At 42.3% G+C, this 20,479-nt stretch overlaps 2 protein-coding genes and 1 long non-coding RNA gene across 7 annotated transcripts in view; 1 reads left to right on the top strand and 2 right to left on the bottom strand.

The window, feature by feature from the left end:
• LOC147320820 (uncharacterized) overlaps positions 1–1,139 on the bottom strand; it is a 35,872-nt gene extending 34,733 nt beyond the window's left edge. Inside the window, exon 1 of the long non-coding RNA XR_015131293.1 lies at positions 1,008–1,139. This is a non-coding gene — a long non-coding RNA (uncharacterized LOC147320820). The remainder of the gene's footprint in view (positions 1–1,007) is intronic.
• LOC147320822 (septin-5-like) lies at positions 1–9,184 on the top strand. Of its 3 annotated transcripts, none has more exons than XM_086309018.1 (13): positions 1–127; positions 568–590; positions 2,189–2,563; positions 3,206–3,302; positions 3,588–3,674; positions 3,778–3,901; positions 4,079–4,213; positions 4,312–4,429; positions 5,320–5,421; positions 5,547–5,643; positions 5,832–5,994; positions 6,119–6,221; positions 6,313–9,184. In XM_086309018.1, the coding sequence occupies exons 1-13, from the start codon at positions 82–84 to the stop codon at positions 6,382–6,384; spliced, it is 1,542 nt and encodes a 513-aa protein (XP_086165144.1). In that variant the 5' UTR covers positions 1–81; the 3' UTR covers positions 6,385–9,184. The 3 variants fall into 3 exon arrangements, with proteins under 3 accessions (XP_086165144.1, XP_086165145.1, XP_086165146.1); XM_086309019.1 differs by having other exon boundaries at positions 41–127; positions 2,279–2,563; XM_086309020.1 differs by lacking the exon at positions 1–127 and adding an exon at positions 265–282.
• mntb (MAX network transcriptional repressor b) overlaps positions 8,312–20,479 on the bottom strand; it is a 22,331-nt gene continuing 10,163 nt past the window's right edge. For all 3 annotated transcript variants that reach the window (XM_086309021.1, XM_086309023.1, XM_086309024.1), the window contains 2 exons: positions 12,225–12,417; positions 8,312–12,062 (listed from right to left, as the gene is read on the bottom strand). In XM_086309021.1, the coding sequence (XP_086165147.1) occupies positions 11,248–12,062; positions 12,225–12,417 (1,008 nt within the window). In that variant the 3' untranslated portion in view covers positions 8,312–11,247. The remainder of the gene's footprint in view (positions 12,063–12,224; positions 12,418–20,479) is intronic.

A 20,479-nucleotide genomic window follows, 5' to 3' on the forward strand; every position in this document is an offset into this window, starting at 1 on the left:
CGCCCACAGAGCATCTGCAGCATTGTGCTGCAGCCATGCGCTGCCCTCCTCTGATCCAGGGACAGCTTGAATACCAGCAGCATGGAGCACATGTCCTCTCCCGTCAGATTTCGCAGCAATAAAAAAGGTAAGTCTATAATCCAGTTAATATACAAGTCTACAGAACAAGGCTCCTTCAGAAAGCAACTGGAATTGGCATACACTGATACTTTCAGCAGATAAAATTTGCTCAGCCAATTTGAAGCTGCAGCCTGTGACAATCCTGCAAGGATTTATATCTCTGTAGGTTATTGTATTCTTAAGCTAATGTTTTCTCATCTTATTTACTGTAATTTCATCAGTTTATCTGTTTGTATAAACAATGGGGGGTTATGGGTCATTTAGTATTTTTCTGCTATTTTTTCCATTTCAGTTCTGCATTTTATTGCAGATTTACTTTTTAGACATCAGGGTGTGTAGTAACGTTAAATTGATTACGTTTTTAGCTTGTGCAGGATGGATGCAGCAAACCTGAATAAATAATTTTTTAATATATATTTTTTCCAATTTGCTCTCCTCAAAACAAAGCTTCAACTTTCTCGGGCAAGGAGGTAGGACAATTTTGTAGAGTAGCCTATAGAAGTAGTGTTTGTTTGAGCTTATGTGTGTGTTTAAGAGTTAAATCTCCAAACCCCAACCCTGTCAGAGCGCTAGAAGCTGGATTAAGCCTACTGCAAAGTTTTGTGGGTAATGAGAGCTGACAGGTAGAGGAATGCCAGATAAACCCTGGTCAATCCAGCAGCACCGTGGCCGGCGCTTTTCTGCATTCCTTTAACCACTTTAAGAGCCCAGGGTGTTTATCTTGGATAAAGCAGGTGGAAATTCCCTATCCTAGCTCCTCATCATAGGGTACAGTCATTTTGTGTGGAAGCAGGTGTGGAGTGAAGTTTTGGAAAACTACAAAATCAGCACAAAAACATACAATTCGGGTTATTTTTAACTAGCTATAGATTTCATGCTGAACGAACCTGAGAAACCGGCACTCACAGCCTTGTGGGTATATCCGGTTTGACCCTATTGTTTACGAACCTCCAGCTTCAAACGGTCTCTACATCCTGCCTGGACAGATGGACGACGGCATTTGTAACGGTATAATGAGATCACAGGTCACACCTAATCAGTGAAGGGTTTAGTCCAACACTGCAAGAAAAGATACGTCATTAGGCCATGTATTCAGAGAGCAACAAACAATCAGACTTTTTAGTTTCCTGGTTATTTTAATTTTAGTAGTGTTAAAGATATCTAAAGGGCGGGAGGAAAATTACAGTGGAACACCAAAAAATCATGGTTTTACTGTCATAGCATTATGATTCATTTACTGCATGACCGGAATACAGATCACCCCCTCATGGCCTCCTTCAATTACCATTTTAATAAATTCCAGCTTCTATTCTTTGTTAAGTTATTTATATCTCCTTGTCAAAGCCTTGTGACACAGAGCTCCTGGGACAGGTGGCTACCCTGGAAATTTAAGTTATTAAGTTAATTCCTCTGAGGACAAAGACAATCTTATTGGTCTGTTGTGAGAAACCTTCTGTCTTCTCACAACAGGCAGTCTGGAGTGTGTAATGTTATGAGATTAACAGGAAGCCTAGTTAGTGCTTATCTTAGGGGAAAAACACCTCCAGTTACTGCTGTTAAAGCCAAAATATCAGCATTACCATTGATTCGCTGAGGTCAGACAGACAGAGGTACAACCATGACCAATGATTGATACACGAATGATGAGTATTTTAATCATGATGCGACTTTTCTTCAGGTTTTAGGATTCGATGTTTCTCCAGCTTACCCATCTTTTTGTTTGACTGCAAACACGAGGCTTAGACAACAATCTTGAGTGAGTGTGGTGATAATCCGTCTATGTTGTGGACACATACATAGGCTGTGGACACATACACAAAGCCACAATGAGAAAAAGAGGCAGATAAGTGAGCTGTTTTCCCCTATCAGATGACCAAAATCAGCCTCAGCCCAGCATCACTGCGGTACCTTCAGGAGAGCACGGTTATCAGCCACATATATCCACACACTCATAATTAGAGAGGGGCTTTCACAAGAGTCCTGTCAGCTGAGGTATATTCGTCTGCTGTGCCTAATTTAAAAAAAATAATATCAGACAGAGGAAAAATCATGCTGCTCTCTGTTTTAGTTGTCCAGTCTGTCCATAAGGGACCAGGAGGACATGCAGTATCCTTATGCCATGAGGGATTTGCCTCTCATGTCTCACTCTGGTGAACAGCACCAGAGACCAGGCCACTATGGAGCAGAAGGCATTGGGAGCCCCATCAACGGGAGACACCTCAGCCTTCCTGGGACTCCCTCTCTGGTCCGCACCATCCCCTTCCACCCCAGGGGCTCTCCAGCAGTCCCTCCCAGGCATAATCACATGGGACTAGATCCAGAATTTCAGCAGCTACCGCTGAGGAGGCAGATTGTTTCTCAGGTGTCTTTGGACTCGCCGCTCAGCCCTTCCATGCGCCCACGTAGCCCCTGGGGACGCTTTGACCCCTACGACTCTCCTGAGGTATGTTTTTACTATTTTATATAATGTCTGGCTGTTTATGTCTCTAAATGTTTGTTGCCTGAACCTCTGTGTTACTTTACTTCGTAGTACATCTTTAAAACCTTACACCCACTTTCAGTACCCGTTCAACAGTTTCCAACTCCTTCATGCAGCTTTCAAAGAAACACAGTTTACGACATCAACTTTCACACAGGGAAAAAAAAAGCGGCAAGCGAGTTTGGTTATCACATCTGTCTGGCCCTTAAAGAGCATATTAAGCTCTAAAGCTAAGACGCGTCTATGGTTTCCTTTCTTGTCTGCTCACCGTCGGTGCACCGAAGCTTCTGGGGCAAAGGCAAAGTGAAATGAGGTTTCGTGATCCTTTGCAGTCCAGCTTGTGGCCCAATAGGGATCAGCCTGTGACGCGAGAGTCATGGCTGTTATTGTGACACAATATATGTTTATTTATTCAAGATAATAAGTGCTACAGTATCCATGAGGAGAACGACAGGGCTACTGATAACCAGTTTGGACATTTCAGGCCCATATCTGACTGCTTTATTAACTAAGGAGCACTGAAGCTCAAGGATGTAGAGAGAATTTCTAATTGAAGCAGTAAATATCCCCATATGTGTATGTTATCTTTGTATTTTCCTTCTTTAGGATCAGGACAAGGAGTACGTAGGTTTTGCCACATTACCAAACCAGGTCCACAGAAAAACTGTGAAGAAAGGCTTCACATTCACACTCATAGTCGCAGGTGAGTCTGATTTCTCTCCTGAGGAGGAAGGGTTTTACAAAAGGCACAACAAGTCAAAAATATCAAATATCAAAAAACTTAAGTGATGATAAACGAGTAAAACAAAGTTAAAAAAATATCTTCTTAAGTGGAGATAACGGACATCACTGCTCTGCCAGCGATCATTAAAACACGCCACTGATTAGTGGGAGCGTGGCGTCCATAAATCCTTGTAACTTTATCTGTTGACACAAATTCTTCCGAGGAAGACAGATGATTTATTACCTTACTCAAACGTCTCTGTAGGGGAGTCCGGTCTCGGTAAATCCACACTAATCAACAGTTTGTTCCTCACGGATCTTTACAAGGACAGAAAAGTTCTCAATGCTGAAGGTAAGTATTAGTTTTTCACTTTCTGTATTGGGGGGGTAGACACACAATCTGATGTCACGTGTGTGATCTCATGCGTCTTTGAACAAACTGCGTGCGCTTACAGAGCGGATCAGTCGAACAGTCGCCATCATCAAACACACCGTTGGCATTGAGGAGAAAGGAGTCAAACTGAGGCTCACCATCATAGACACGCCAGGGTTCGGAGATGCCGTCAACAACACAGAAAGGTGAGGTCACGAACTCCTCCTCGCAGTCAAACCAGCTTAACTCGAGCAAGACTTTGGTATTTTGGTGGCATTTGAATTGAACTCGTGAAGCACATACGTAGCCCTTGATTTCATCGCTGACATTGAGTGTCAGTGTGCCTCCAGGTTTCACTCATTCATTTTCTGTTTCTGCATCAGCTGGAGGCACATAGACGACTACATCGACCAGCAGTTTGAACAGTACTTCAGAGATGAGAGCGGGCTGAACAGAAGAAACATTCAGGACAACAGAGTCCACTGCTGCCTCTACTTCATCTCACCGTTCGGACATGGGTACACTGATGAAACGGCGATAACACTGTTCCAACAGCATCAGCTAAACTTTTTCTTATTTTTGCACATTTCTGTATGTGACTATTTTCTCTTATCAGCCTTCGACCTCTGGATGTGGACTGTATGAGGGCGCTTCATGAAAAAGTCAACATAATTCCTGTGTTGGCCAAAGCTGACAGCCTGACACCAGCAGAGGTCTGCAGAAAGAAGATGAAGGTAACAGCTCAGTTATACCAATATGTACACACGGCTGCTTCACTGGGTGTTGTTCAACTCTCTGTTAACACAAATATCTAATCAGCCAATCACACAGGAGCAGCTCAATGCATTTAGGCATATAGATATGGCCAAGAGGACCTGCTGAAGTTCAAAGTGAGCATCAAAATGGGAACGAAAGATTATTTAGGAGACTTTGAATGTGACATAGTTTTGGGGGGCCAGAAGGGCTGGTCTGAGTACTTAAGAAACTGCTGATCTAAATGGGATTTTCCCACAGAACCATCTCTAGGGTTTACAGAGAATGGTCTGAGAAAGAGAAAATATCCAGCCCGCAGCTGTTCTCTGGGTGAAAAATCTTTGTTGATGTCAGAGGATAATGGTCAGACTGTTTGGAGCTAACATGAAGGCAACATTAACCCACATAGCCGTTCATTACAGTGAAGGTATTCAGAAGAGCATCTCTGAACACACATGTGGAACTTTGAAGCACAATGTCAGGTTATCACACCAGGTGGCACTGCAGTCAGCTGCGAACAGGAAACTGAAGCTACAATTTGCACAGGGTCCTGAAACCAGACACAAAAAGACTGGAAAAGCATTACCTGGTCTGATCGGATTGAAGCAGTCTTGATTTCTGCAGTTAGGGTCAGAGTTTGGTGTACGCATGGATCCGTCCTGCCTTGTATCACAACACAGCAGGAATTGCAGTGCACCAAGTTGGAATTATTCATGACTCCTTTAATTTCAAACTATGCAAAGCTATCCAGCAGGGCCGATTTGACCCTCTGGCAACCCAGTTCTGTTCTGTAATTGATCTCCAATCTCTGTTATATAGTTTATCTATTTCTGTTACACATCTTCTCCTAATGTGTGTTCATGTGCTCCAGATCAGGGAGGAGATCAAGCAGTTTGGGATAAACATCTACCAGTTTCCTGAATGTGATTCAGATGAGGACGAAGACTTCAAGACACAGGAACAGATACTTAAGGTTCCTCATTTTATTCACGTTGTCATGGTTGAAATGTGTTGTCTGGTCTATTTTAAGGCTGACGGTTTATTTTGGTTTGGGCTTTTTTCTTTGTCGTCGTTGTTGTTGTTGTTGTTTTCTTGCAGAACAGCATCCCATTTGCTGTGATTGGGAGTAACGTACAGGTGGAGAGTAAAGGTCGAAAGTTCAGGGGTCGCGTCTATCCCTGGGGCGTGGTAGAAGGTATTACCCCAAGCCTTTTAATTTTAATTTTACTTTAGTTTTTTTTTTTTTTATGTTTTTTGGTTTACTTTTACTCAATCATTACCCCTTAGAGTACATTTTGTGTCAGTTGCGCACCTGGCTGTTGTTCCATTTGATAACAAAGAATCCAGTATGATGCGGTAACAATGTTGCTGTTGCACGGTCAGTGGAGAACCCGGCTCACTCCGACTTCCTGCTGCTGAGGAACATGCTGGTGAGGACGCACATGCAGGATCTGAAGGACGTGACGCGGGAAATTCACTATGAGAACTACAGAGCTCAGTGCATCCAGAACATGACACGCATGGTGGTGCTGGAGAGGAAACGCAGGTGGGTGGAGGCAGGATGCACAACACCACAAACCAATATTAAAAAAAACTTGAAAAAAACCCTGTTAAGCACAGTGAGGTCAGATATTTTTGTAATATCTTTGTGTGTGTGGGTTTGGTCTTAGTTTGCGTGAGAAATATCGGGACGGTAGTGAGGCAGACTTTCCTCTGCCTCTGGCCGTCGCTGACACTGAGAAGGAAAGACTGATCTATGAAAAGGATGAAGAGGTGTGTTTCTCTTCATTCATTCATTCATTCATTCATCAACTTAGCTTATGAGTAATCAGACCTGTATTTACTCTCTTATTTTGTTTTTAAGCTGAGAAAGATGCAGGAGGTGCTGGAGCGGATTCAGGAGCAGATGCAGCACAGTCATAGAAGTGGCTGCTGATTCTCACCGTACATCCCTGAAACAGGAGCCAGACGAGGAGCACCCAGAGTCACAGAGGAGGCCTTGGCAATTGGCAAGCTTGAAACTGAGCCTATTTCTAATTGTTCTTACTTAGGATAACTTGCAGTGAGAATCATAGTTGGAATCACGACTTTCCAAAGATACTAGAAAAGATTTCCCTGTTTTTTCCAGATCTAACTCCCGATCTAACCTCCTAATCCTAAACGCCTTTAGAAAAGAAAAATCATGAACTTTATCCTAAAACATTCTATAACTATTAAGGATACTGCAAGGACATGCAAGTCAAAAGCTCAGTATTGCTGTTTGGGAGCATCTCAGCAGGATAACTGATTTGGACTTTGGAATGAGTCACCCATTCGAAAAACCAGAGTGCTCCAACTGTTTTAGTCACATGCTAGCTAAAAAAGGAACACAAGTCAGTGTTTTAAATAGAGTTTATAGACCAACACTATGGCATATGTAAATATAAGATGTGATCCAATGCAAGCAGTCACCCAACTCCTGGATGTGTGGAAGAATTGCTCTCCATTCCTGGATGAGCAGCCTGCAGCTGTACAATGATAATGATGATTGCTGCTGTTCAAGTTTATTTATATAGCACCAAATCTCAATAGCAGTCGCCTCAAGATGCTTTTTATTATAAGGTAAAGACCTTACAGTAATACAGAGAAAACTCCAACAATCAGAAAACCCCCTATTAGCAAACTTTTGGCGACAGTGGGAAGGAAAACCCCTCTTTTAACTGGTGGATCCAGGCTCAGGGAGGGGCTGGTTTGACTGGTTGGGGCGTGTTCATCATGCAAAAGACACACTGATGAACACGCTGACCCAGAATGTCCCAGACATGTTTGATAGGAGACATATTGGTGCTAAATGATAAGGACGTGTGTGAAAATGATCCTGATCCAGAAAGACCAGCTCTGCCCTGACATTGTCCTCCTGAACAGCAGGAGGCACCGCTGCCTCTAGTACAGCTTGGAGCACCTCGTCTTCAGACATCTGTTGCAAAGCAAAGAGTGAAAACATATTTCACCACATAACACTTGCATTTCTTTTTTATGACTGGTAGATTTGTTTCTTTATCATGTGAACATGATCCCTTTATCAGCAACCTCGTTAATGGACCAAAGCTGCCACAAACAAAATAAATACATCATTCATTTGGTAAAGAAGTTATTCAAAACAAATATGTTGATATTTATTTTACTTTTCTTCCGTATTTAAATTTGTAATGAGCCCTCACACTTCTAAATTACTGAAAGCAAAAAGGTTCAACCCCTGCGTCTAACACACGATCCCTCTGACATGTGCAGTAGGTGAAAAGTTGCTCCACTTCGATCGACAACCTTTCTAATTTGCATAATGATGCAGAAACACATTACCAAAAAAAAGTATTTTTTTATTTTATTTTATGGTGTTTTTATTTAACAAGTTATTTGTTCATTTAATTTTGATCATGGTAGTTTTAGGCCTCCATATCATACTGCCATCTAGTGTTCACTGTAGCAAAGTAAGTTATTTTTAATGTTTCAACTTAAACAGTTTTTCATGCTTTTATTTCTTGTGAGTTGACTTGTTTTGTAATTTTTAATATCCAATTTTGCTGTTTTGTAAAAAAAAAACAAGTAAAAAAAACTGTCTTAAGCCCGTTTAAATTTTTCTTCTGAAAACCACTCACGCAGAAGCAAAATGTGTTGTAAATGTAATAAGATTTATTAAGAATCTTTATTATTTCATCAGCATAATTCTTCATTAATATGTTTTTTTAATCCATTATTATCATGGTTATCTTAAACAGTGGACAGTTAGATCTAAAAGGCAGCCCAAAGTGTACAGGCGATATATAACTTAAAACTTTCTCCATAGGGAAAAGATGTTTTTTATATTCATATATAATATCAATGTAGCATGAGGTCCAAGATTCTGCCCACGTTATATAGTATTGTACATGGTCCCAGAAATAAAACATTAAAACAAAACTTCTAATCAAAAGAAACTAAACAGAATCTACATGCAAAACAAAACAAAAAAAGAAAAGAAACAAGCATTTTTAAAATTTTGAAGATACATACACTCATTTGCCAAAACGTGCATACAATCACAAATTTACAAAACTTTCATACATACATACAAATATTACAAAAACTCAAATATTAGACATTATTAGGTTATCAAGAAAGGATCAACAGCTTTTTTTTGCCCCCCTACATTTCATGTCTCAGTCCAACTCACAAATATGGAAACCTTACATGTTAAAAAAAAAAAAGGAGAATAAAGAAAAAGAAAAAAAAACGAGTGTGACAGTAATTCTTTGTCTCTTCCATTCGCTCGATGTGTTTTGCCAGAGCTGTCACAGTGTTCAGGAAAACTGAGTAGAGGCACACACAATAGCACCCAAACAGGCTCATACCATAAATCACCTCTGTGTAAAAAAATAACCTGCTAGCTACACGCTCACACACACATTCAATCATGCACAGGGCAAAGGGTAAACACCCCCCTCCCAAAAGAACCTAAACAAAAAACAGAGCCATGCTACAGGTACAATAGGATTAGCTATAGTACAGAATATAAAACATACTGAAAACAGTCACATATACATACGTAACACACGGAAACCAGCAGAGGAGGTGAGGAGCAGAGCCACGCAAGACTGACGACATTATACCGAAGAGAAATCTGATGAAAAGGCTGGCGAGAAGGCTGTGAGAATGCGCTCGCACACGAACACACTTTCGGCTTTTTTTTTAAATTTAAATACATTTGATTTTTTTTTTTTTTAACAAATTTTCTGGACTGCGGCTGAAGATTTGGTGTTCAGCATTTGTCGTACATCTCTTCCAAATTTCTCTTGGAATGAAAAGCTGTATTTTTGGCCTTGCATCGCCCTCCAAAACAAGTAGATAAAGTGATAGTTCAATCTATGGAAGGTTGTTTCTGCCACTGGAAGAATGTAAAAAAAATTTTTTAAATTTTTTTATTTCTTCAAAATGTCATCTTGCTGAGCGAAACTTCTGAGAAAGCTGAAATTTCGAAATATTAACCATTTAAAGTTATGTTCTCAGAAGTCTGAACGGCAACATTGTGTTTTTTGTTTTTATTTTAGTGGCATAAACAAGCTTCCATACAGTCATATAATTTTGTTTCGTTCTGTTAAGTTTAAAAAAAAAAAAAAAAAAAAAAAAGCATTTTCACAATTTTTAAAAGCCTCATCGGAAACTTGTGTGCTGTGTGTGCCTGGGTAACGACAGCAGAGGGAGCTGTTGCGTTACACTAAAGCGGCTGGAAACCTGTTTTCCCCACAGTGTGCTGAAGGAACATCACTCATCAAAGGGACAAAAGGAAACCTGCCTGACTGTTTGAGAGCAGGTATGCAGACAATTTTCTGCATACAGTCTCGCTCAGGCCTTTGGTTGGTTTCAAAATGTCTTAGCTAATAAACAATCCTATTAAAACGCACAAACACGAGCTTCGGAGCAGTCCTAGGAGGTTTCCTGAGGGCTCGTTAAGCCGCTTTAAGCCTCAATAACCACCAGTGTGTGCAGACTTGACGGGAGTTGATGCACTCAAATGACCTGTGGGTAACTGGGCAACTTCTCAGGTTTTGAATCTGGCAGTGAAAGATAGCTGAGAGCCTTTAACATCTTTCTTTAAAAACCCAGCAGAAGGCAAGCTTTTCACTGTGGGTGTAGGTAACCAGATCAAAGCTGACTGCACTGCACGCTCTTCCTACTTTTAACTATTTTTTTCAACAAATAGCTGGAAAATCCCAGTTGCCAGCTTCTGTCCTCAGCTGCTTTTCTGACTCAGCTCCTGCTCGCTTCAAACTTACTGCCCTACTTTTATTTGTGGTTAACATGACACAACTTCTCCACAGGGCCATCAATAACAGACACTACTGTACGCTGACCAAACCGAGCAATCACTGCCCCAATTCTCTGGAGCAAATCGCTGTTTTGGAGTCGCCCTCCAAAATAAAAGCCTTCTGAGGTAGTGGATAAAAAGAAAATGAAAAAATTAACTCCACTGCAGAATTTGCCTTTAAAAAGATGTGCTGTCTCCTTTTTTTGTATTCTGAACTGCAGCGTGTCAGGTTTTTTTTATTGCACTACCATCCTCAAATTCTTTTCCTTAAACTATTTGCAAGATGTTTAAAGAATGACTTCGTCTGCCACGTGTCGAACTTAGATCATGGCAAAAGGGGAAGAACAAAAAACTTTCCTGTCGTGTTCCTGGTAGAAAAAACTAAATAACTGCATCAGTACGTGACAATGTTTTAGCCCTAATTAACTATGTAATGTTATGTGATGTAATTGACTGATAAACGGCCCTGCGTGTGATTTATCTGGATGAGACCACTGAATCCAACTCCAGCTCCACCCTTTAAACACAGGAGTGACGTTACACGTCCCACACGAGCTCAAAGTCCTCTCTCTGTCTCGCTGTAATCATTTCCCCTAAATGACTGAATGACCAGTTAAAGTAAATCCTTGATGCCTGAGTGCAAACAGAGCTTATTGTGTTAGTGCCTCTGGCGGTAAAAATAAAGAGAAAAGGAAGGAAGATAAAAAGGTAAAACAGAGTTTCTGTGTTTGCGGGGGAGACAAACGTCACAGTCACATTTTCACAAACAATGGCCCGACCTGCTGACTCAGCTTTAATGTAATTGTTCACAAACTAACAGAGCTGTGACTGAAATATCTCAGAAGATATTCATCACACAAAGTCCAGAAACAGTTGATGCTCAAATGTTCACGTGTCTGTCAGAGACTCTGCGACTGACAGGAGATGAAAACTCGTTCTCCTGTCTCACATCCATCGCTACAGGTATTATTGTCTGTTTCAGGCCAGTTTGAGCGTGCTGACGGGAAAGGTTGGGACTGTAACCATGGTGACAGGGTTCAGGACAGTAGCCTGTCCAACCAGCTGTGGGTGGGGGGCCAGCACTGCTGTGGGTTTCCCTAGCGACGGGCTTCCCTGGCTCACCACAGTCGCGCTGTTCACCTGGGCGCCGTTAGTGTTAGTTTGAGGATTGGCCTGGATGTGAGGAAGGGTGTGGTGGGCGAAGGTGTGGGCGATGTGGCCCACCATCGTGGGCTGGGACACAGACATGCCCTGGGGGTAGAGAGTCGGGAGGTGGGATGCCAAAGGAGAGCCCAGGTGGGCCACCGGATGGACGGTGATGTGTCCGATGGGCTGGGCAGTTATTGGCTGGTGAGTGGCGGTGGCAGGGGCAGCCGGAGCCGCTGTGATCGGCTGAGGTGTGGAAGAGTTGGGGCCAGGTGATGGAGCGATATGCGTTAGGTGTTTGTGATTGGTGGGAAGGGCATTATTGACAGCCTGGATGACTGAAGCATGGGACACAGTGGCGTGAGCGATGACGGTGGGCTGGACCTGCATGGCTGGGGGCTGGATAGGATGAGGAGGTGGCGGTGGGGGTTGACCCGGGGCTGGAGCAGGGGCAATGGCTTGAGGTGGAGGAGGACCCACGGGGGAGGCGCTGGTGAGGATAGGCAGTGTGGTGTGCTGGATCGCCAGGTGAGGGGTGATGAGCGGCTGAGCTTGTAAAATGGGAGGAGCCGGTTTGGGGAGGGGCGTGGGAGCAGGAGGGGCGGGAACGTCCTCGTCCATGTCCTGCTCATAATTATCTTCTCCTTCTGCAGATTAGAGCAGAAACAGTGATCACGATATGAATGTTTACGTAAAAGTAAAATTCAAACCACATGTAACGACTGCTACATCAAAAAACAAACTTCTCTGATCACCCTTCTCTCCTGCGATTCAGTTTGAAAACAAACTGCTGCAGTCTGTTCCCTTACCTGAGGCCGTGGACGTGGACGCCTGGTCGTCCTCTGGCTGGATGGTCTGTCTGAGGACTCTGTCGATTTCTATGGCGTCCATGTTCTGGCTGAGCTCGTTCTTCAGCTCGGCCAGCCGCTGCTGCGTTGCGATCTTCTCTCGAGCCAGACGCTCCATCTCGTGCTCGTACTCCTTCTCCTTGCGCTTCAGAGTCTTAAAGGATGACAAAGAGAACAGGTGTAGACTGTTATAAAAATATAATATGTCGTCATATCTGCATTTATGATACAAAAACAGAAAAATGTATTAACCAATTACCAACAACAGGTGAAGTAAGACCAGGAGGCCTCATCCTGCAACCCAAAGAACCTAAAGGATGCACTGGGTCAGATTTATCTGAGGTACACAGGGGGATGCTACATAGCATCAGACGGGTGCTTTTAATGTTAAGGCTAACTGGCGAGTAGCGCAGTCTCAAGTGAGGCTATCTAAAAAATCATTTACATCAATATGACGACGAGTAATCCTATGGCTGAGTTTCTTTTCAAGAAAAACCCGTCCTTACTTCGTTAGCGCTGACTGATGCTGCCTGGTTTTAAGCAGCTGTTTCAAGTTTGTGCCTTTGAGGGAAGCGTGGGGGGATTTGGCTCTGTGAAACAGTGGAAGTGTGTTAATATGAAACAGACGGGGGACTTTTAATCAACAGCTAACAGCAAAGAAAGGTCAGAGAAAAGGGAAACTCCCTCATTTTGCCTCTTTTAACTAATAACCCATGTGGCTTTTTCAGAATAAACCCAATACTGTTTCAGGTTAGAATTCTTTTTAAATACCCACACTGTAAATAAACAGCATTACAACACAACTTTTCTTCTCCCTGTACTTCTAAACAAACATTATCCATGCTATCCCAGATTCATACACCAGCGGGAAGTCACGCCTGCAAATTCAAGCATGTCCACACTGCTTTAGTGGCATTTAGTCATTTACCTAAGCTCCTCCCATTTCTTGGATATCACGCTAGTTTTTTTTCTTGAGGCCAGAGTGAGAGAAAACACCCTCCTGTCTATTATCAACCCCAAATCACTTTGGGGTTGATAATAGTTCCTAATTACTGCTACAGTTCTGTCACTGGATTACTGAAATCTGTTAATAATAAATGCGTTACTTTCTAGAGCACCGCCATGCAGCAAGAGTGAGCTGAATGTGTTTGTGGAGGAAAATGAAATGATTATAAACATGGCAGGAAACGCAAGAAGAACGGAAGCTTCATGGAAAGATTTAGGAAGAAAGAGCAGAGCTTTCCCAGCCCCGCCACACCATCGTCGTGACCCAGTTTCTGTGTAGGTCAGCTGACGCATGAACTCCAAACACTATGACAGGCTAAGGACATTAAGGCAGATTACTGATGAGGAATGACGCATGGGAGGAGGTAGAGGGGAAGGTACGGGCGGGGAATGGGAGGAGAAAAGTAGAATAGTATGTTGTGTGCAGCTGATTAATTCTGGAAACTAAATATCTGGTTGAGATGTTGAATAGCCAGCATGAAAACTTGGAGGGAAAAAAAAAGGCTTGGCAGAAAATGGCTTCCTGTCCTAATGAAGGTGCAAATGATCCTCAGTGATGTATCAGACTGTCTCAGAGCGCCACCTCTTCCAGTATAACTGCTGAACAAATCCAGGAGGTATTAGGCGCTTGCCACTTGCACTTTATTCTGGCACCCACCACGAGGGTTTTAACTTTGAAAACAGAAGGAAAATCACAAGGATTGTAAGACAAATCAAATCTTAAGGTGGGTTTCAAATTACAATACTACAGCTAATCAAATGGCTTGAAATAACAGACTTCTGCTAAGTAAGGTAAATGTGTGCAGACCTGTCATGATTATGTGTGCATTCACCCCCCGAGGCCCATTTAGAGCCAGCATAGGCTTGTTTGTGGTGGACTGATTGCTGGTAATTGTGCCACTGTTACGGAGGACATTGCTGATAAATGTATATCACGGGTATAATTGTCTTTTTTGTTGTGGCTGTGTTTATCTGACAATTAGCGCAAACACGAAGCGAACCGCCGAAAGGATAATAAACAAAAGGGAACTGAGGTAAGGCTGGAAATACAAGCGAGATTACACAAAATGAGCATATGGGGACACATGATCTTACTGCAGGAAAAGCTGTTTACTCTCTGCAGGCACGTGATGGCCTCACACGCGAACCCACCTTCCCCACAGCCCTCTTTAAACAGTTCACATGGTGCAGGTTAGTAGCACTCAAATCACTTAACAGCTCAACACCGCTCACACCAACGCCCTCCCGTCTTTGTGCGTCCACGCACGCAGTTGTGTGAAGCCTGATCGTGCGAGCAGTTTTAGAGGTCATAAGTGACGAGGAGGCAGTGCTGGAAATTACAGCAAAAATCAGTTCCAGTGATTTGTCAGCATAGGACCAGGTTACATTTACAAATCACATGTAACCACACAGTTAAACAACACTGGTGCTTTTGCACTAGAGGTTCTGTGTGTACGCAGTGTAAAATTATTATTAATGATGTTAACATGAACGAGCTGGCATCAATCAAAACATTGATCTGGGCTTCAAAGCAGGCCTTTGGGAGGTACTGGTGAATTTCATTTGATGTTGAGGTAACGATTTATGAGTTTCCAGCTCCAATTTTGAACTGAAGTCAGTTCAGTGCAACCCTACCGAACCCAACTCAGCAATCCAAGATTGACTGTTAAAGTAAACATTAGCAAAAGAGTAAAACTTATCTGTAACCAATGCTGTGGCTAAATAAACCATATGCAGAGCACTGACCAGTTTGTCTGTGAATGTGCTCCAGTAGTGCTTTTAAGTGCAAAAACAAACAAACAAAAACCAAGCACCGTATCACGAGTGACACAGTAATAGTTTCATTGCACTACAGAGCAAACCAAAACCTGTTTTTCCATGATTTTCAAACTACTACTGGAATGTGAAGTCAGCTACGACATCCGACTTCTAAGGTGAAGGCATAACTACACACATAAGCACAAACGGTCCACAGATAGTACAGAGTCACTGCCTTAACAAACTTCATAGAAGTCTGTGGATTTCTGTGTTTTTCGCCATTTGAGAAGCAAAAGTGGATCGTCATCTTTTTATTGATACTTTAAACCCCACTAACCAAAACATAAATGGTGATTACACAGTGGAAACATTACATGACATAATGTTTTATATGCATGCAGTGTAACCAGGGATTACTGTAAATACTACACGTCATGCTGTAGAGCAGCGGTGAGACCAGTATAAATACTGCATACCTATTATCAGTGTACTTACAACAAACTTGGCCAGTCAATAAACAATTAGCCAGTTGTTTATTGACATTAGTCATTACTGAACTCCTTTAGCTAAAATTAGTATCCAAAGAAACATAAAAGCATTTGATACATAAAAAAACTCTGAGTAGAGCACATTTAGGGGCAGCTTTCTGTTCTGATAAAAATGCATGTTGTCGTCACAAATTTGAAGCTTGTTTTAACACAGATTTTGGATGGATCAGCATCTCTGGCTGTGCAGTGAGAAACGTTACAGAAGCCAACCAAAGCAGATGCACTTGCAGGCGGTCTTCCCCTGACCCAGCAGCATATCATCTATGTGCAATACACATAGTAGGTCAGATGTTGATTGAGAAGGAAATTGAATCGGCATGGAGTTCACCAACATGGAGCTCAAAAGATGCCGGGATGAGAAACAATCAATAGCTGTAGTGGACATTTTAATGCGCCTGTCTTCTCCACTGCATGCACTAAACTAAAAGACAAACAAAAGCACGAGTAACCCACTTTAATCAAATGCGTCCGTTTTAACAGTATTTTTGACACTTCTGCAAAGTGTTACTACACACATACAACATGTAACCATAGATCTGCGGAGCTCCACGTAGCATTAACGCACTCCAGTGCTGGAGATGTGACACTTAATTGACACAGCAGACTCTTTGAAATACAAGGACTTCCGAAGAACTGCAAGTGTGTCCGAAGTGCGAATGTGCATCCATGAACATCATTTCAAGGTCTTCTCGCATCAACCCAGACACCATTAGTCCTGCACTAAATCACCAAGGAAGCAGCTGCCACCCATAGCTGTTTCCTTGGCAACCCCATTTGTGAGGATTTGGCTGCTTGAGCAGCAGTTTGTAAAAAACATAAGGAGCCCTCTAATTGGGTGAAGCGCAGGGGCAATTACATATAAGGAGTGATGCGACTGGATGTTTGCCAGTCGGGTGCTCTTGGATCCCTCCCAACCCCCCTCCTCCTCCTCTTTCTTCCACACTTCCATCCCACACTCCCCTCTCCTCCTCCTCCTCCCCACATCCGCCACTCCCTCAAGACCCTTCCCCCCTTATTCTCCTGTGCTTCATCTATCGCTCTTTTATCCATCCTCATTTCAGAAAGTTCCTTGTAATAAAAAAAAAAAGGTGCAAATGACTCAGGTGAGATGAAATTTGCCCCGGAAGGTTTTTTCTTAATCATATGTAGGGCTGGGCCATATTATACCGTTCACGGTAATACCGGTATAATGTTAGGCAATGATAGGAAAATGAAATATCGCGATAGAATGGGAGTAAAACGCGCATGCGCAGTGCCTTTGTTTTCATACGCACATGGCCGATTGTTGAGTGAAACAGATGAACCAGAATTGGTTTGTAAAAATGGTGCAACTTCCGTGATGTGGAACTGGTTTGGTGTTTGTCCGTCAGATACACAACAAAGCACATTTTTTTGCAGAACATGCAAGCGGCCGTTGTTATTGTCGTATTTGTCGGACTAAGATGCTCTTAAATCTGGGAGTAATCTGGGTCCTAAACTTCAGGTCAAACAACACTGCAGCATCACTTAGAGTTAAAAACTGTCTAAATTCTTTCATCTTTAATAAAACGATCAGCATTGCTGCTTTACCAGGTGTAACTATAAAGTCCATGAAAACAAAAGTTATTACATTTAACGGAGTTAGAAGTTAGCAGGAAGCTAGCGGAAGTTAGCTCGCTAGTTTCGCTAGTTACCTAAGCATGATATTGCATGTTCTGACTGAGAGATTTCTGAAAAAAATCAAACGTACAGCTCTGCTATCACTTCCAACATAAATGAAGACAGGAAACTAAACAGCAGTGACGTTTGTAGGGTTACTGAAGTTGGGCTAGCTGGTATATAATGATGTGCTACGTGATCGCTAGCGACACAGCTATGTTAGCATAACATAAACAGTGAAGCTGGAGGATGAACACTAACACTTTTCCACTTATAAAAGTTAACGTGAAGGTTCTTCATGGTTAGAAACAAATGCAATCGCATGGCAGGATGCTGTAAACGGACCAAACTTCAGTCAGGAGAACAACTGAGATAATCCATCCACAATACGAGGTTAGTCATTAATATACTGCAACAACATGGGAATAGAGCAGCTGCCAGAGAATTCAACATTAATGAATCAATGGTACAAAAGTGGAGGAAGCAAGAAGAATGAGTTTAATAAAGTTTGATTTATCTGACTGCTTTGTTTCGCTTAATGTGCCTTATAATCCCGTGCACCTTATGGTCCGAAAAATGCGTACTGCACACTGCAGTTTAATGTTGCAAAGCACCTCTTTTTAACTTCAGTGGATATTATACATGGTTATGCTCAGGATATGTCATCCCATTTCTACTGGAAATGCCTTTTGGTTAAACTTTCAGCAAGGAATTTGCATTTGCACTGTTACATTTTTATAAAGCTTTAATGTACATAAAAACCAGCTTCTTGTTTAAGTGAAAATAAATGGAAGGTTGTCTTTTTGCGCTAGTAATGTTGTGGAGTTGTATTTTGTCTCGCATCAATTATATCGTCGGTTATATCGTTATCGCAAATTTTCAAATATATATCGTGATAAATATTTTTGGCCATATCGCCCTGCTCTAATCATATGCATCTGTAATCTGATATGAGGACAAGGCAGCAGGACTATCCATGTCTTGAAAGCACCTGTGAGTGCTCCATCATCCATAACTGCTGACAGAAAGACCAATATGACCAGAATTTGACTCGTTTAGTCTTGCATCTGGCACACTCCCTCATGCAGACAAACACGGAGGAACGGACTCACTACAGTGCCCCGGCCACCTGCCGCCTGTTGCCATAGTTACCAAGTGCTTTAAAGGCAAGAGACGGACACAGATGTGGATAAGAAAAGGCTGGGACAAAGAAGAGCTGATATAAGTGCATGCGCCGCTACATTAGCGTAAACACTGAGCCCATCACTGCCCATCTCCTTCTCTCTGCAATCTAGGGATGCAAAGCTACTGGAGTGGGTGAGCTGTGGTGACATCATCGGCCTTGCGCTAGCCATGTGCTCAGGTCTCACATGGCTCCGCGAGAAGGAGGGGGAAGAGGTTTGCAGGTTCACATGGGGAGAGGTGAGAAGAGAAAAGGACGAATGTGCATTAAGGTCCTGATTATGATCGCTGTGCATGGAAACACCATCATCAATCATTTGAGAAACCTGGATGTGCTACCCGGAGTACTAAAACACCATCTCCAGTTTCTGTTTTTGGCTCAGACCATCGAAGCTGAGATGAAATCACGACTCGCCTGCAGGCAGACGATCAGAAAATTGAAAACTGTTATGAGCGTGCACGGAGGGATATGAATAATCAGGCTTTTTATGCTTCATGGAGAAAGAAAAAAAAAGAGAAGACCGGGTGTTTGTACGCATCTAAACGCAGTCATTCACCTACAATAAAGCCAGCAAATATTATAAATCAGAGGAGAGTATGCCACAATGAAACCATCAAAGGAAAACAGAGGAAAAGTGAAGCAATTCATCAGCCTCAACATAGTGTGATAAAGGAAAAGCATCCCTCTAAGATATTACCCAACCAGCTCCGCAGTACAGTGTGGGCTGGGGAAAATACTGCAAGCAACGCTGACATACACTAGCCGTGTGTCTGTAAAGCTAATGATTACTCTGCTTCTCCACAAAACTTCAAATGTCTTGCTGTGTCTGACAAATAGCCCCAAATCCTAAAATATCTCATTTATAATCCTGCAAAACGGATAAAAAGCAGCCGATACTTAATGTTTTTCTGTTTGTGCACACCCCCTCAAATATACTGATATGGCTAAATGATTTTAAAGTCACTGAATGTTACACGATCACCTAGAGGGATGGTCTTTCAAATAGTTCTGCAATTAAAATAATAATAAAAAAACAACAACAAAGTTTATGCAACTTCTTCTTCCCATCAGTATAACTACTGCCAGAATATCGAGACAAGTTAAACTGGAGGTGAAAGGTTGCAAACTGTGTGTGCAGTGAGGTTAAACACTGCTGTACAAACAGGGCACACATGAAAGGTTAGACTACAGACATACTGACTCACCTTTCACCCATACTAACAACCCGCTTTTCACTGTATATTACCTCTAAAGCAAGAAACGTGTATCTAATATGTGCTGTTTGTGTTTCCTCAAACGCAGCTAGGCTCTGCCTAACAACCATCATCATCTTAAAGATGGCCTGAAATCCCTCTGCGCTCTGCTCCCTGGAGAGCAGCCCATGAACTTGCAGTCATCTTGTTTTGAATAAATTCCCTCATCTCACGCCCTAATTTAGCTCCTTCCACTGACTTTCCGCTGCGTATTTCATTGGACTCAAAATCTTAAAGCTTACACTGCAATAAAGTAACCCCCTACATAGACAGCAGCTCCAGCCTGACATCTATTTCTGCTAAAAAAAAAAAAGTACAAAAGTCCTCATTTGTCTACTTTTGCAGACCGAAAACTTCCCTCTTGGGGCTATACAGTCGTCCCTTCACCCAAGTACCATCAGCCTCCTGCCTCGATGTGCAACGTTAGATCTTCTAACAAAAAAAAGTTGCCATTTTATCCTTTCATGTTATGTAGTTCCCACAAGATTTGCTGTGATGTGATGCAAGTCCAGGTGTGCTGTGGGACTTTGTGACAGCCTTACATTATTACTGCAACATACACGAAAAGTTAAGAGTGAAATGTTGAGTTGTTGTACCAGTAGTTTTTAGTTTAAAGCATAAAAATAAGTTAATTCAGTTGCTGAATGAAGGGAATTAGAAGAAGACACACCAAAGGCCCTGACTGAGAGGAGGAGAGTAATACGAGTGATGTTCTTGTGTAACTAACAAACAGTGCAAATTGGCCACTGCAAATTAGAAAAAACTAACTGTCAGTGAACAGTCTGGAGACAGCAACCCGTGTTACTTCAGCTGAACTGGAAAAGGAAAAAC

This window comes from Aulonocara sp. 'chitande type north' Nkhata Bay, linkage group LG10 (assembly GCF_057382095.1).
Source record: "Aulonocara sp. 'chitande type north' Nkhata Bay isolate Kocher_YH1m ecotype deep benthic linkage group LG10, A_spYH_male_GT1.1, whole genome shotgun sequence".
NCBI lineage: Eukaryota > Metazoa > Chordata > Actinopteri > Cichliformes > Cichlidae > Aulonocara > Aulonocara sp. 'chitande type north' Nkhata Bay.

Excerpts from the sequence above, each read along its gene's own strand:
- LOC147320822 (XM_086309018.1), top strand. The coding sequence starts at position 82 with ATGGAGCACATGTCCTCTCCCGTCAGATTTCGCAGCAATAAAAAAG. Across the intron at positions 3,902-4,078 it reads GCCGTCAACAACACAGAAAG|CTGGAGGCACATAGACGACT; the intron begins GTGAGGTCACGA and ends TTTCTGCATCAG. Across the intron at positions 4,430-5,319 it reads TCTGCAGAAAGAAGATGAAG|ATCAGGGAGGAGATCAAGCA; the intron begins GTAACAGCTCAG and ends CATGTGCTCCAG.